The sequence below is a fragment of the Patella vulgata genome, chromosome 7, assembly GCF_932274485.2.
Source record: "Patella vulgata chromosome 7, xgPatVulg1.2, whole genome shotgun sequence".
Classification (NCBI taxonomy): domain Eukaryota; kingdom Metazoa; phylum Mollusca; class Gastropoda; family Patellidae; genus Patella; species Patella vulgata.
In genome coordinates, this window is record NC_065885.2 from 68,058,211 (window position 1) to 68,075,526 (window position 17,316).

The window sequence follows — 17,316 nt, forward strand, 5'->3', positions numbered from 1 at the left end:
AGTTATCCGACAGTCATCAGGTATAAAAAAAAGCGTAGGGTCCGATTTCCATGTCCGCGTTTCTCTTGGACAAAACACTCAGCGCACACCATACCGATTTGACAACATCAACGTTTCATTTGGGTTTATTGTTGTTTTAAGTATATAAACAATAAAAAGATTTTAAAATAAATAAATCTCCGACTGAGATTGTGAATCGGGTATAATAGCGCACGAGATGACTTTTAATTTTTATGGACAAATGTAGAGCGAGTTATAAATAGACAATTTTTCCCTTAATTTTTTTCTCCCTTCTTCCAGCATTTTTGGGCTGATGTTTGGGTCTAGCACTGGAGTAAAGGGATCAAATGTGCAATAGAGGGTGTAAAGTGTCTTTCTGCAGAGCAATCATTGTGTCGGAAGTGAGATTTTCACCCCAGTCAACATCATATCCCCGTAGCAAAAAATCTAAGCGGTCAACCCCCTACAAAATTATGATGAGGAGGTTGCCAAATGTGATCCCCATTGTGCCTATAAAGATTAGAACCAACGGCACGCTAAGCAAAAACTTACAGCCTGTGATGTTACAGCCATTTAACATTGATGTCAATGGGCAAATAATTGCTAGTCTGAGACCATTACGGTGTTCTCTAATGGGAGATAACTCAATACGGTATACGGAGTGAGACTGGTAATTTCTAGTAATGTAGTGCCTCTCTTTATGGCTGTTCTCACATTTTGCACTGAAATGTTTTTGTCTTTTTGGATTAGAATTGAAGAAAAGTGTTTAAATCTACAATTTCTGTGATATAATACAAGGTTACCATTTTATTGCAGGAATTTAGGATATGGTGCAGCGAACACAGCAGCTCGTGTTGGTGGAATTGTAGCACCGTTTGTATTTGCCGCCGTAAGTAAAATATTTAGTCCCAAATATTCGACCTTTTTACTTGGTGTTTTGGGTGTTTGGAATTGTTTGTAATGAAATGATATGGGGTTTAACGTACTGCTGTTCTGCTATGACTGGGCTAATGAAGACGGGCATACGCTATACACTGTGCTATGAGGTTGTTAGACATTGATGTTGTTAGCAGCCAGGTAGTCCATACTAAAACGGGCGGTATGCGGACGTGCATTATCCTGTTGGAAGTGCTGAAGTGCGAACGTGCGAAACATCGGAACAACAATTGGTTGCAAGACATCATAACGGTAGGCTACAGCATTAACGCGACCCCTGCAAATGTGTAGGGCGGTCCGGTGATGAAGCCTCCCCACACCATTACACTTCCCCACCCCATCGATTCGTTTCGAAGACGCAGCAGTCTGCAAGACGTTCCCCAAGACGTCTCCACACACGTTGACGGCCATCAGCGTGATAAAGATGAAAGCGACTCTCATCACTGAAGAGCACACTTTGCCAGTCTACTCTTCTCCATGTCTGGTGTCCTTGAGCCCATATCAAACGCCGCTGACGGTGATGATCCCTGAGGATAGCTCCAACATAAGGTCGTCGTGCACTGAGTCGTACTTCTCTTAGACGACATCTTACGGTGTTGGCACTTACTGGTCCTTGTCTTCCAACGACTGCTGCACCTGTTCGAGTCGCTGGGCGGAATCTGTCGCGCAGATGAGTAACTCGGGTGTAGCGGTCTTGAGCCTGAGTTGTAACGCGTTGTGGACCAGAACGTTGACGGTCACGTGTTGATCCAGTAACTCGAACACGTTCCACCAACCTTACAATAGTGGACTGATGACAATTGAAGTGTCTGGCAATAGCACGTGTAGACATGTCAGTCCTGGACATTCCCATGGCTTCATTCCGTTGATTTTCAGTAAGCCTCGGCACCTCTAGCTCGAATCCTTCACACGTCCAACAACAAATTACGACAGATTGACGTTTCACAGTTATGTACTGCACATTAAGTTGAAAACATGCTTTTAAAGGGCTCACACACAATGCTCCACGTGAATATTGGGTTTTTCATGTGTATCTCGTGCAATTTGTTTTTGTGCACACGGGCCGATATTTTTTGCGTTTGGGAGCATTGTGTGAAACAATAGTTCATAGTATTGCATAATATTATACATACAAAACCACCTAATAATAAAATATTTGGGAAAAAAGTGATGCGTTTTCCATGGCGCTCAGTATAATATACAAAAAACACACTAACCTTAAATAAAACAGTTTATTATTATTTTTTTTTATTGTTGACATAATAATTCGTTGATTAAAATGTAGGTAGTTTCAATGATTTTGACACTCAGTGGCGGATTACCCTGTAGGTGATAGCGTAACGCTTTAGGGGGATGAGGGGTGATAGGTAGTCAAGGGATGAGGTATGCTAGGTAGTCAAGGGATGAGTGATGATAGGTGGTCGTCCCAACAGAACCGCTGAGCTGCACATGCGACACGCAATATCGCCATACACGTGGGAGGGGGTTCATTGTCAAATTTGACACTTCAAGGAAGGGTTGATGAAAACTGCCGCGTACTGATTTATCTATCCATGTTAGCATTTCTATTGGCTCGTGCATAAGATTTACTGTTTAGCGTATCTTTGCTTTAGTGTGTTACGTTTAATTTGATCGGGAGACGTGTTCGTCGACGTCGACGTTAACCGACAACACTGCAACAATTGGCCGTGACACTGCAAGAGGAGTGGGCCAGAATGCCCCAAATCGTGATTGGGCGGTTGATTAGGAGCATGCCACGACGAATTGCTGAATGTCTGAGGATTGGAGGAGCAAGTACTCATTATAAAGACAAAAATCAAAAACGTCCATTTTCACTTTTGACGGTGTATCTCCTTGCGAGTGAAATGGGGCCGTCAGATCTGCCGCCCATATGAATTGTTTATGTTCATGTGTAGGAAATTGTCATGTTATTAGCATACACAGGTTGCCTCTAATAAAAACAGCAGTGCATTTCCGGAGTTTTGTATTGTTTCTGAATATCCCTTTTTTTTCTTTTTTTTTTGAAGGGTATATATTATAGATTGTATTGTATATTTCCAGAGTGATAATGAAATGGTACCATATATTATAGTGATTGTAATATTAGGATTAAGTGGGGTTCTCACCAGGTTATTTCTACCGGAAACTCTAGGATTAGCCATGGAAGATATTTTACCAGGTCATGATGATGAACCTACAGCAAAAACTCAAAACGGACAGAAGACCTCGGATGAATATAAAATGGAAGGAAAATCAGCGGAGAAAGGAAAAACTGAACATGGCGAGAGTACTCAATTATGATTTATCAAAAACTACATGTTTGTTTTTTGTATCGTTAGAATAGTTTTAATAGTTCAAAATTTCGCGGCACACTTAGGAAGATCTGTGTGTGCCGCGGCACACTCGTTGAGAATCACTGCTTTATGGTGAGAAAATCGAGATGGTTACTACTGCAAAATTACTTGGAATGCAAATTGACCAAGACCTTAATTAAGAAACACAGATAGCACATATGTCTAAAAAAAAACTTGCATCAAAAGTATTTCTCCTAAATAAGATAAAAGATCATTTACCTTACGGGACAAGAATTTTGTTTTATAATAGTTACATACTACCAATATTTGAAAAGTAGATTAGACATTCTTTTAAAATTACAATAGAGGGCAGCAAGAATTATTCTTGATGCACCAATTGAAACTCCGTCCACCTCTTTATTTACTAAACTCGGTTGGCTTACCCTTACACAGAGGATTCTTTATAATAAAATTGTCTTATCAATCAAAATTATTACATTTAATACTCCACTTTATCTAAACTCTTATTTTATTGAAAAATTTCTTATTTCCAAAACTGATATCTTGCTCTGTTCACAGACCAGTCAATCTCTTTTCCTTCCGAAATGCAAAACGGAATCCATGAAACGTACTTTTCATTTTTCTGTACGTCTTTTATGGAACAATCTGTCTTTTGATATAAAGATGTCATTTTTGTGTAAAAATGTTTAAAATTTTAAGATCAAACTGAAAACGCATCTATATTGAGTACTGAAGAAATCATAATATTCAACTTATTTTTGGTGTATATATAACTTGCAACTGCATTCTATCTTATTGTGTTTGTAATTATAATGTTCTTCCTATATTCTACTTGTATAATGTATATGTTTTGTAGTTTAGGAGTGACTTACTAACCCAAATTTCTTACTTTAAAATGCTATTGAATTTCAAATGATTTTGAATTTATCGTATGATATTACATTAAAGATTTTATTATTATAATACTGTTTTTACACTGAATTCTCTATGGAAGCACAAATGACGGAGATCTGCGGACTACCATCTTCAATATCAGGCTTGATCTCGTTATAACTCCGTACAACTTATCAAGCTGAATCAGGAACATGGCGAACTATAATCTTTCTATAATATCCGTATTAATCCGTAACAGTATAACCTGTATTCATTAGTCTATAGCACAGTTCAATCTTGTCAGTTGTTCGGATGGGACGCTAAATAGATGCCCGGGCGCAAGGGACAACGTATAGTCATTCGGGTGGGGTGCACGTAAAAGAACCGTTGGTAGTTGGAATTCAATATAAGAGTAGGTCGTACTGTGGCTGTCCAGGTAAAATTTCCCCAATAGCATACTGTATGGCGTATGTCCTTCGGTGCACAATAAGAATGTTTTACCCTTTCTATAAAGGAGTTTAGAGCTCCCTCATAGTATATTAAAGCACAAAGGAACCCTATAGGGAGCAAAACTATATTTTTTATGGACAATCATGTTATTTTTTTTATTCAAAATGATATGTCATTGCATTTTACATTTTTCTGAATAGATTAGAATCTATTTATATAAACACGTCATTGTAGTCTACATTCAGTTGAACAAAGTACAATTCATAATATTAAATTCATACGCGGTACATTGGGCTGAAGAGTGCAGGGTTCATTTAAATAAAATTAAATTCATACGCGTTTGATTGACTCATAAAAGTAGTGTATATATAGTATATCAAGTTAGTCGTCGTACATGTTCAATAAATATTGTTCGTTAATCTGTCAAGGCTGCTGGGTTATCGCAAGACATATAATTAAAGGTTAATACTTGGACTATTTCAGATTGTTTATAATTATTGTGCTCTAACTTTTCACGATCAGTTATAAACGTGGATGTTGTGTTGTATGTAACATCAGATAGGTGAACCGTAACGTGTAGGTAACTAGTCACGATCAGCTGTAAATGTGGATGTTGTATGTAACATCAGATAGGTGAACCGTAGCGTGTAGGTAACCAGTCACAATCAACTGTAAATGTGGATATAAAAAAACGAAACGAAATATAGATCTGTAATTTAATTAAGTTATATATCATCAATTCAGTAAGAAAAACAGACAAGATGCATTTGGATCAAATAGTGGAAGAAATCGGATCTTTCGGGAAGTTCCAGATTTTGGTGATGTTTATGGTAATGGTTCCCAAGTTGGCCATTGGATACAACATGCTGATTATGTCATATGGTGCTTACGTCACTGATTGGTGGTGTGTTGATGACGTCATGTCTAATAATAGCAGAAATAATGTGACGTATAAATATTGTAGCAATGATGACAACTCCACGTGTTCTAGAGTTTATGATGACTACACAAGAACAGTTGTGACAGAGGTACGTACTTGAATCTACCACTCCCTCCCCACCCCACAAGCCATACCCTTCACACAAGTCATACCCTCCACACAATTCACATCCCGCCGGTTGACTTCAGGCCGCTTGGTGAGTTCATGTCGGCTGGAGATATGGTTGAAGCGTTCATGCCGATGTGGGAGTTCAGATTGGGGAGTTAGAGATATCTCGACGGTTGTGAAGTTCATGTCGGTTGGAGAGATCCTGCGATTCGGGAGTTCTTGTCGGTTGGAGAGATCCTGCCAGTTGGTGAGTTTTTGTCGGTTGGAAAGATCTCACCATTTGGGGAGCTTATGTCGGTTGGAGATATCACACCAATTGGGGAGATCTTGTCGGTTGGAATGATCCCGATGATTGGGGAGTTTATCGTCGATTGGGGAGTTCGTGTCGGTTGGAATGATCTCGCTGATTGGGAATTTATGTCGGTTAGAGGGATACCGTCGATTGGGGAGTTTATGTCGGTTGGAATGATCTCGCTGCTTGGGATAATTCGTCTATTTGTAATTCTGGGTAGTCCACCCTTACGTCTTACTCTTGTGACGTCAAACTCGCCGATTGGAAATTATACGACCTCCCAAACACACTCTCACAATTAGAATAGAACTAGGAATGGACTGAGAAGGAGTCTGCTAGTATGACCTCCCAAACACACTCTCACAGTTAGAATAGAACTAGGAATGGACTGAGAAGGAGTCTGCTAGTATGACCTCCCAAACACACTCTCACAGTTAGAATGGAACCAGGGGTGGGCTGAGAAGGAGTCTGCTAGTATGGTGGGCTCAAGGGCCAATAAAGAAATTAATGTTCTCAAGTAGTTTGTGGGTTGTTTTAGACTTGAATTTACATTGTTTTTGATACCTTATTGGAACTATATCTTCGCACATAAAACCATGCGCTTGTCCCACAACTTCATTTTTACTACGTCACAAAAGCATAATCTGTATCCCTTCTTGTTGTTGTGAATGAGCCGAACTCAACTCCTGGGCCCTTATTCACGAAAACTTAAACTAAGATACAATCGAAATTTTAAGAAATACTGCAATTCGATTGGCTGACCAGTAAAATCAATTTGCATATATCCAATGAAGTTGCAGTATTTCTTAAAATTTCGGTTGTAACTTAGTTTAAGTTTTCGTGAATAAGGGCCCTGGTGATACAACAAACTTAAAACAAATTGCATTTTTGGAAAGCTTAGGCCGTGGACTATTCAAATATGCTGCCAGCTCTATTTTTTTTTATAAAATTGACCAAGACCCTGGTTTTGCGGGAGCAGCTTTTAGATGGTCTATAGTCTCTTGAAGTTTGGTACTCGGGATATATTCTCTCGAAAGCATCATTTCCAGACAGTTTTTCAAAATATATCTCGCTACTTTTTGGTCCGTGAATGCAACTGTGACCTTGACCTTGACATGTATATATCCCGTGTTCTTCATATATATGTAATAAGTATCTATATCAATATTGATTCTTTATAAAAATTACGTCATTCAAACACCTTTAAGAAAATATATATATTACCCTAATATGAAAAGCAAACTTTATTGGTTTATTTACTGGACAGTATTAGCTGAATAGGGATGGGGGTCTGTCAAGGAAAACTGTGCAGTTTGGGTTTGACGAAAAACAAGAGTCCCTTCTTAGCAAACATTACATTTCTTATGTCCGGCTTTATTATCTCGATTGATGGAAAATAAAAGTAGGCGTTAGACCCCAATTCAATTTATTTTTGTATATTCCAGTGGGATTTGATGTGTGAAAGAAAATGGATAACTCCTATTATAACATCCATACAAATGGCTGGTGTGTTGGTTGGTGCTGTGATAGCTGGTCAATCAGCCGATACGTTTGGTCGTAAAAAGACATTCTATTTGACTCTATTACTACATTCTATTCTGACTGTTGCTATAGCATTTGTTACGTCATGGCAGGCCTTTACAGTCATGCGCAGTCTGATTGGAGCAATTATTGGGTCATATCTGGTCGTCAGCATGTTCCCAGTAGAATTTCTGGGATACAAATGGAGACCTTCGTTGACGGTTATTCCGTTCTGGGCGACAGGAGTTTTCTTTCTAGTTCTTGCGTCCTGGTTGATGCACGATTGGACGTACGTTCATGTCGCTGTTGGAGTCAGTACGGTACCGTTCTTATTGGGTTGGTTGTAAGTATCCAGTTTTAATTTCATTATTACGTGCAGGAAGACGCCACCACACACAGCAAGAGGCAAACCCAAAATAGACATCGAAAAAACTATGGTACCCGAAAATGTTACTAGAGTGGTTCACACGTATATCCTTTCCGATAGATGGTAATTTTACCACATTTTGCTTAATGTTACCCTGATACACGTTAAAATAAATCCAGACCTCATACTATAACGTTACACAGATATAACGTTAAAATGAGCCCAATTCCCAAATTACGTAAACGTTACACTGATATAACGTTAAAATGAGTTCAGTCGCCATACTATAACGTTACACTGATATAACGTTAAAATGAGTTCAGTCGCCATACTATAACGTTACACAGATATAACGTTAAAATGAGCCCAATTCCCATATTACGTAAACGTTACACTGATATAACGTTAAAATGAGTTCAGTTGCCATACTTTAACGTTACACTGATATAACGTTAAAATGAGTTCGGTCGCCATACTTTAACGTTACACTGATATAACGTTAAAATGAGTTCGGTCGCCATACTATAACGTTACACTGATATAACGTTAAAATGAGTTCAGTCGCCATACTATAACGTTACACACATACAACGTAAAAATGAAACCAGTCCCCATATTAAATGTTATAAACAAACTTGACTGTATTTTAGTATTGTTCCAGAGAGTGTCCGGTGGTTGGCTGTTAAGGGAAAGATTGGTGAAGCTGAGAGTGTCATAGAACGAGTGGCGATGATGAACGGTAGAATTAAACCAGATAAAACCAGAGAAATGTTGATTGAACTGAGTCAGGAGGAGACAGAGAAGACGAAAGGCGGGAAGAAATATTCTTATATAGATTTATATAGGGGATGGAAAATGGCTAAACATACGATAATAACTCATTTAGTATGGTGAGTCAAACTGTACGTATTCTAATATAGAGAACTTTAAAGGTGCCTTCCCGTGTATAAATTTACGTCACTCGAGCAGACAATGAACCTTAAATGTTTGTCCTGTGGGCGCCCGAGAGTGTTTTTCGGGGTCTCCTGTAATTTCTAGTAAGATTGAGTCTCTACTGTCCATATATCTACCAAATATCCCAAATTCGATATAAGAGTAGATAGTGGCACCGCTGTCAGAGCAAAATTTCCCTCATAACACACTGTATGGCGTATGGCCGTCTTCATTAGCCCTGTCGGAGAAGAACAGTAGGACGTTAAACACCATTTCATTTTATTTCATTTCGTGGGAATGTATAATAATAGCCCAAACAGGCAAGAATACAAGTTAAATATAGATTCTAAACGACAATGTTGGTGTTCACCAATATTACATATGTGATAGAACTACACATTCCAAATATGATTTTACCAAAGTGATCTTTGCTACCTTTGTTAAGGGGGATCCGTAACACTGATTGGAAGAATGACACAAAATAAGAAAAGCAGTTATCCTTAGAGGATGTAGTAGAGAGCGATAACAGGTGCAAGGCTATATTTTAATTTCAGGTGGTCATTATCGGCTTCATATTATGGTTTTGCCTTTGGTGTGGGTAAATTTTCTGGAGGTTTTTATTTGAATATGTTCCTTATGAATATTTTAGAGTTTCCTGTGTTTATACCAGTAATATATGCCATGAATAGGTGAGTTGCTACGTCAGAGGTAAGGCGGTTGGGTGGCGTGCACTTCAGATCACAAGCTCTGTCATCGAGTTAATTGGCTTGGTTTCGATCCCGAACTTGCACGTAACAAGGCTTAGAGTCGCGTGTCTAACCTCTCACATTGCTTAAAGACCCCCAAGCGAATTATTGAAATAAATTGAACCATGTCTCTCTCTCTCTCTCTCTCTCTCTCTCTCTCTCTCTCTGGCTTTATGGAGCGGATAAAATGGCTTAACATAAATGTATGGAGCGAATAACATGGCTGAACATAAATATATGGAGTGGATAACTTGGCATAACATAAATATATGGAGTGGATAACTTGGCTTAACATAAATATATGGAGTGGATAACTTGGCTTAATATAAATGTTTGGAGGTCCGAGTGTGTAACTTGGTTTAAAATGAATATATGGAGCACGTTTCACTGTCAATCTCTAGCATGGTTAACTTAGATTAGCGTCATGGTATATGGGGCGGATAACTTGGGGTCTAGTATGGGAAGAATAACCGTGATTAGCATGGGTACATGGGCAGATAACTCAATCTGGAGTCGACACGGATATTCCAGTCTTATGGATCTATAAGAAATGCACATTATTTGTAGATTTGGTAGAAGAAAAGTGGCGACCATTATGTTTGCTGGTGCTACATTGTCATGTATAGGTGTTATTATTATTCAAAATACAGGTAAATCATCTGTAATATATATTATCATGGAAAGGTGTTACAGGTAAATCATCTGTAATATATATTAGATAATCCCGTCCTTAATGAGAGGTCAATATTTTTTTTTAGATAAACCTGGCCTTTATGCGGGGTCAATATATATCAGATAAACCCGTCCTTTTTATGTGGAGTTAATTGCAGCCAGAGGGACAGATAGGAAGTGTCAGTGGACATCGTCCGACCAGAGACCGTTCCAAAAGGAACTTTTACTTACAGGCTTCTATACTATTGGCTTATATGTGTGAAATAGCTTTATTTAACATCCGCTTCGACCGAGTTAATATCGCAGGCTTCTAATAAGCTTCTGTTATTTCAGTGACTGGTGGTCAAAGGGGAAATATTATTACTGCCCTGTCATTGGCTGCTAGAATATTTACAAGCGAGGCTTGGGCGGGGCTTATTACAATGACCAATGAAAGTTATCCTACAGTCATCAGGTAATACACGTGTATTTAAGGTCCGCTTTCCATGTCAACGTTTCCACCGGCGGAAAGGTCGGTATAAAGCAATACAATGAGACCGTTTCCATGTGAGCGTGTGCGTGCGGATGTTTACGTTCTGGCGTGACAACACTGGTTATCGTCCACTTAGTCAATCCATCGATCTTGTTTCTGTAAATTCAGCTTGCAAATGGCGTTCATAAATTTTTTCCAATTCGCGGAACGCACCATTAATCTCTTGGACAAAACACCCAGCGCACACCATACCAATTTGACAACATCAACGTTTCATTTGGGTTTCTTGTTGTTTTAAGTATATAAACAATAAAAAGATTTTAAAATAAATAAATCTCCGGCTGAGATTGTAAATCGGGTATAATAGCGCACGAGATGACTTTTAATTTTTATTCTGTCTTGTCTGCGTTTTCATCAAACTGTTAAAATAACTGCCAGCTAGAGAAATACTGAAATAAAATATATCAGAACTGATAATTATATGTAATACAAGGATAAATTATTACGGTTTTCACTAATGGGAGATAACTCAATACTGGTAATTTCTATTAAGGTAATGCAGTACTTTTTCTTTGATTGGCATTTAGTATGTATAGGATATTAACCTACCCGAGGTTGATATGGAAGAGAACGCGCGGGCGAAGCCCAAGCGTTCTCTACCATATCAATCCGAGGGAGAGTAGGTTTATATCCGACATATACAACGCCATTTCACCCTTAAATTTAATGGGCTCTTCCATTAAAAGGCAACAACGATTGGATAATTGCTCGATAGTTTCCGCCAAATAGCCAAAATTACCGAAGTAATCACGTGCAATTACGTGCATATTTTTGTTTATACGTCGCCATTTTGGACTATTGAATTGAAAGCAAAAACAAAATGGATAGTAATACGAAGTCAGACGAATAATCAATCCTTTTTAGCCAACATATTGACGATGGAATAGATGTGAATGCAAATATCGACGAGGATCTATCCAAAGCCTGCAGAAAATTTGGACCAAAAGGCATTCTTTTCCAAGAATTCTGACAGTAAACCATGACTGAAGGTTTTCGGTATGTTCAGAGAAGGATTTGACCGACTGTTTTAAGTGGACTGTACCCAAAAATACTTTACAAAGGAACTCTTGGGCGATAAATACTTTCAAGTCTTGTAGTGTGTGGAGAAATAATCGCAATGTGGACGAAAAGAAAATTCTGACATGTCTTAGACATGGATAACCGATCTAAATACATGTATATCGATAAGTACGCCGTCTATTTCGGCCCGGAATGTTACAAACTGTACCATAACAATTTTTAATTGTCAAAAGAATAAAAATTTATTTCTGTGTTTTTTGTTTTATTTCGATCATCTATGTCATCAGCGGTTGATATGAGCCGAATATATCGACCTGAGATGACATCATTAGCGGTTGATATGAAATATCAACCTGTCATGACGTCATCTGCGGTTAATATGAACGAATATATCAACCCATGATGACGTCATGACAGGTTGTTATGAGATATAACTGCTATGGATATCAAAGAAAAAACTACCGCCAGTTGTATATTTGAACATATTAACACAAGGTACAATTTTATGGATACACAATTACTGAGTTTGATACTAAGCGACGTTTCGACGAGGATACACTCGTCTTTATCAAGTAAATGGTGCAGGTATGTGAATAGTGGGCAAATATATACAGAATATGAAACAAAATTAACAATCAAATACAATTAAAACTTACTATCTCTGCATCGCATTAAAAATGTCAAATTGTTGCAGTATTGTCCAGAATATTCGACATTGCAGACATGACCATTCCAACCAAAACATTGAATGTCAAACCATAGTAGAACTGTACTGTTATATGCGATCTATGGTCAAACCGTACTTCCAATATAGACCGGACTGATCAGGCACCAGCGACTACCATTCAGCTTGAACTGCTCACGTATTTCGACGAATAAAAAATAAAATGAAATGAAATTGGGTTTAACGCCTTACTGTTCTGCTCTGACTGGGCTAATGAAGACAGGCATACGCCATACAGTGTGCTATGAGGGAAATTTTGTTCGGACAGCGGTGCTACGGCCTACTCTTATATACTATTCAAAAAAAGTAGGGGATATTTGATTTTGGGGGCATAATACTAAAATATGCAAATGACTACGAAAAAAGTCACTATAGAACCTAACAGAAGAAACATTTCCAGTTACATGTGACGCCCAAACGCACCAATAGCTACCGCATGGAATGCAGGTGATGCTTGGGATCATCATGGGGGTCCAACCCAAGATTTGCACGACTCTGACTTTGAATGTTACAGTCATTGTGGCATTGAATTCCAGGGTGGAAACATCAGTTTAATTGTTTTAGTGACCAGAAAACAAATTTTGATATGCGTCGGCTTACCCAAAATGAAAGGTTACGTGCCCTTGGCATGCTACAGATCGGCACAACACAGGCGGTTGTGGCGCGGACGATGAATGTTTCTCAGTCTGTCATAAGCAGGCTATGGTCCAGATACCGTGATACACAATCTGTACAGGACAGACCACGCTCAGGTCGACCAAGGGCGACAACTCAAGCCCAGGATCGATTTATCCGTACCTTGGCCTTGAGAAATCGTGTCATCACAGCAAATCAGATCAGCGCTCGTCTTCAAACAGACATTGGTGTGAGAGTGAGTGGCCAGACGATTCGGAATCGACTGCATAGGGGTCACCTTCGCGCCCGACGTCCTCGCGTGATCCCTTGTTTGAGAGATCATCACATTCAGGCAAGACGTCGTTGGTGTAGGGATCGTCAACACTGGGATAATCGACGCTGGAGCAATGTGATGTTTTCAGATGAGTCAAGGTTCACTGTTGATTTTTTGGACAGACGTAGGAGGGTGTGGCGTCGTCGAAACGAGCGCTTCCAAGACGTTAACGTCATCAGACATGATCGATTTGGGGGTGGTTCTGTTATGGTGTGGGGAGGCATCACTGTTGCTGGAAGAACGGCTTTACATGTTGTTGCAGGGCGTGTTACAGGCCAGTACTACCGGGACAACATCTTGGCAGTCCATGTTGTGCCGTTCGCACGACGTCATGGCCGCCGTTTCATCTTCCAGGATGACAACGCAAGATGTCACAGGGCCAGGATCGTTACAGGTTACCTCCAACAACAGAACATCACCACATTACCTTGGCCAGCACTGAGTCCCGACCTCTCCCCCATCGAGCATGTCTGGGACATGCTTGGACAGAGGTTACGTCAACGTCAACAACGTCCTGCCAATGTCCAAGAACTTGCTGCTGCGTTGCAACAGGAATGGGACAATCTGGACCAAAATGCCACGTCGGATCAATGCTTGTTTGGCAAACAGAGGAGGATTTACCCGTTACTGACTTGGTTGTGATGCTGTGGTAACTTTGCTGTTTGACCCCGGGTATCATTTTACCCTTATAATGGTCAGCCTGTGCCTTACTTAGTCTAACGATCATTTGGAATAAATCGATGAATGTGAACTTCATTTCATTTTGTCATTTGTTTCTTCGTCAGTTTCATTAGGTGACTTTAATAACACTTAAAAATCAAATATCCCCTACTTTTTTTGAATATTAGAAAAAGGGTTTTAAAAAGAAGTTAATGATAAGGAATTAAAAAAAAAGTTTTAAAAAGAATTTAATGTAAATCAGTTTATATTACATTAACATTTGCTTTGTAACATATTCTCGTCCATTTTAGATTTTAAAAATAGAGATTTATCCCCTTTAAAATTGGGAGATATTGACAATATTATAATACAAGGTTGTGGTTTTATTTCAGGAATTTAGGATATGGTGCAGCGAACACTGCGGCTCATGTTGGTGGAATAGTAGCACCGTTTGTATTTGCTGCGGTAGGTAAAAGATTTGGTTTCAAATATTCGAATGTGTGTTCGAAACTTTTTATTGTTAAAATATTGTTGACATAATAATTCGAGTATAGGTTACGGCGTCACGTTTGAGGGAGATGGGGTAAGATAGTTGGCCAAAGGATGAGGTATGATAGGTAGTCAAGGGATGAGGTATGATGGGTAGTCAAGGGATGAGGTATGATGGGTAGTCAAGAGATGAGGTATGATGGGTAGTCAAGGGATGAGGTATGATGGGTAGTCAAGGGATGAGGTATGATAGGTGGTCAAGGGATGAGGTATGATAGTTGGCCAAGGGATGGGGTATGATAGGTGGTCAAGGGATGGGGTATGATGGGTAGTCAAGGGATGAGGTATGATAGGTAGCCAAGGGATGAGGTATGATAGGTGGTCAAGGGATGAGGTATGATAGTTGGCCAAAGGATGGGGTATGATAGGTAGTCAAGGGATGAGGTATGATAGGTGGTCAAGGGATGAGGTATGATAGGTAGTCAAGGGATGAGGTATGATAGGTAGCCAAGGGATGAGGTATGATAGGTGGTCAAGGGATGAGGTATGATATGTGGTCAAGGGATGGGGTATGATGGGTAGTCAAGGGATGAGGTATGATGGGTAGTCAAGGGATGAGGTATGATAGGTGGTCAAGGGATGAGGTATGATAGTTGGCCAAGGGATGGGGTATGATAGGTGGTCAAGGGATGGGGTATGATGGATAGTCAAGGGATGAGGTATGATAGTTGGCCAAGGGATGGGGTATGATAGGTAGTCAAGGGATGAGGTATGATGGGTAGTCAAGGGATGAGGTATGATGGGTAGTCAAGGGATGAGGTATGATGGGTAGTCAAGGGATGAGGTATGATGGGTAGCCAAGGGATGAGGTATGATAGGTGGTCAAGGGATGAGGTACGATAGTTGGCCAAGGGATGGGGTATGATAGGTGGTCAAGGGATGGGGTATGATTGGTAGTCAAGGGATGAGGTATGATAGGTAGCCAAGGGATGAGGTATGATAGGTGGTCAAGGGATGAGGTATGATAGTTCGCCAAAGGATGGGGTATGATGGGTAGTCAAGGGATGAGGTATGATGGGTAGTCAATGGATGAGGTATGATAGGTGGTCAAGGGATGAGGTATGATAGGTAGTCAAGGGATGAGGTATGATGGGTAGTCAAGGGATGAGGTATGATAGGTGGTCAAGGGATGAGGTATGATAGTTGGCCAAGGGATGGGGTATGATAGGTAGTCAAGGGATGAGGTATGATGGGTAGTCAATGGATGAGGTATGATAGGTGGTCAAGGGATGAGGTATGATAGGTAGTCAAGGGATGAGGTATGATGGGTGGTCAAGGGATGAGGTATGATAGGTAGTCAAGGGATGAGGTATGATGGGTAGTCAAGGGATGAGGTATGATGGGTAGTCAAGGGATAAGGTATGATAGGTGGTCAAGGGATGAGGTATGATAGGTGGTCAAGGGATGAGGTATGATAGGTGGTTAAGGGATGAGGTATGATAGGTAGTCAAGGGATGGGGTATGATGGGTAGTCAAGGGATGAGGTATGAAGGTAGTCAAGGGATGAGGTATGATAGGTGGTCAAGGGATGGGGTATGATAGGAAGTCAAGGGATGAGGTATGATAGGTAGTCAGGGGATGAGGTATGATAGGTAGTCAAGGGATGAGGTATGATAGGTGGTCAAGGGATGGGGTATGATGGGTAGTCAAGGGATGAGGTATGATAGGTAGTCAAGGGATGAGGTATGATAGGTAGTCAAGGGATGAGGTATGATAGGTAGTCAAGGGATGAGGTATGATAGGTGGTCAAGGGATGAGGTATGATATGTGGTCAAGGGATCGGGTATGATAGGTAGTCAAGGGATGAGGTATGATAGGTGGTCAAGGGATGAGGTATGATATGTGGTCAAGGGATGGGGTATGATAGGTAGTCAAGGGATGAAGGATGATTGTATTGTATATTTACAGAGTGATAATGAAATGGTACCATATATTATAGTGATTGTAATATTAGGATTAAGTGGGGTTCTCACCAGGTTATTTCTACCGGAAACTCTAGGATTAGCCATGGAAGATATTCTACCAGGTCATGACAGAACAGATGATGAACCTACAACAAAAACTCAAAACGAACAGAAGACCTCGGATAAATATAAAATGGAAGGAAAATCAACGGAGATGGGAAAAACTGAAAATGACGAGAGTACTAAATTATGATTTATCAATAGACTGGTGGCTGAAAGCGAGGAAGGGGGGGAGGGTGGCCATCCGAGCTGTGAATTTATGAGACCAAGTTTTTCTAGACCTGAATCTGTGAGGTGTTCAGGCGTTTGAGGGGGCGTTTTTCGAGATGTGGGGGGTCAAACGCCTGATCACCACCCAGATTCCAAATCTAAGCAAGAAAAATGGTTTAGAAAAACTTTGTCTCATATCACAGATCGCGTGGGATTCCACCCCCCCCCCTCCCAACCTCGGGTGGGATCTCCCCCACCACCCCCTTCAGCCACCGGACTACTAACTGTTTGTTTGTTATCATTAGAATAGTTTTAATACTAATAGTGATTTCAGAATCTGGACGTCATATTTTCCTAACCCTATAAGATTAACCAGTGTTGACTGTAAGACAGGGAATGTGGGGAAGCAAATCAAGGCTCTGATTGGACGTAGAGAGAGGGATTAACGTCCACTCGACACAAACTAGGTCATTTCGGGACTAACACATGATTCAATTTTATTTCAATAATTCGCATTGTCACGCACAAGCCGGGAATCGAAACCACGTTACTTGA

General features: G+C 40.1%; 1 protein-coding gene across 1 annotated transcript; it reads left to right on the top strand.

Annotated features, from left to right (window-relative positions):
* The first annotated feature begins 5,118 nt into the window (after positions 1 to 5,118).
* On the top strand, positions 5,119 to 16,975 carry LOC130013656 (solute carrier family 22 member 16-like). The gene is made up of 8 exons (XM_056102517.1): positions 5,119 to 5,602; positions 7,360 to 7,778; positions 8,453 to 8,692; positions 9,290 to 9,424; positions 10,049 to 10,131; positions 10,487 to 10,607; positions 14,431 to 14,503; positions 16,496 to 16,975. The coding sequence occupies exons 1-8, from the start codon at positions 5,336 to 5,338 to the stop codon at positions 16,742 to 16,744; spliced, it is 1,587 nt and encodes a 528-aa protein (XP_055958492.1). The 5' UTR covers positions 5,119 to 5,335; the 3' UTR covers positions 16,745 to 16,975.
* The last annotated feature ends 341 nt before the right edge of the window (positions 16,976 to 17,316 follow it).

Coding starts and splice junctions, on each gene's coding strand:
- LOC130013656 (XM_056102517.1), top strand. CDS start 5,336: ATGCATTTGGATCAAATAGTGGAAGAAATCGGATCTTTCGGGAAGTTC. Junction 5,603..7,359: donor CAAGAACAGTTGTGACAGAG/GTACGTACTTGA, acceptor TGTATATTCCAG/TGGGATTTGATGTGTGAAAG. Junction 10,132..10,486: donor TATTATTATTCAAAATACAG/GTAAATCATCTG, acceptor CTGTTATTTCAG/TGACTGGTGGTCAAAGGGGA.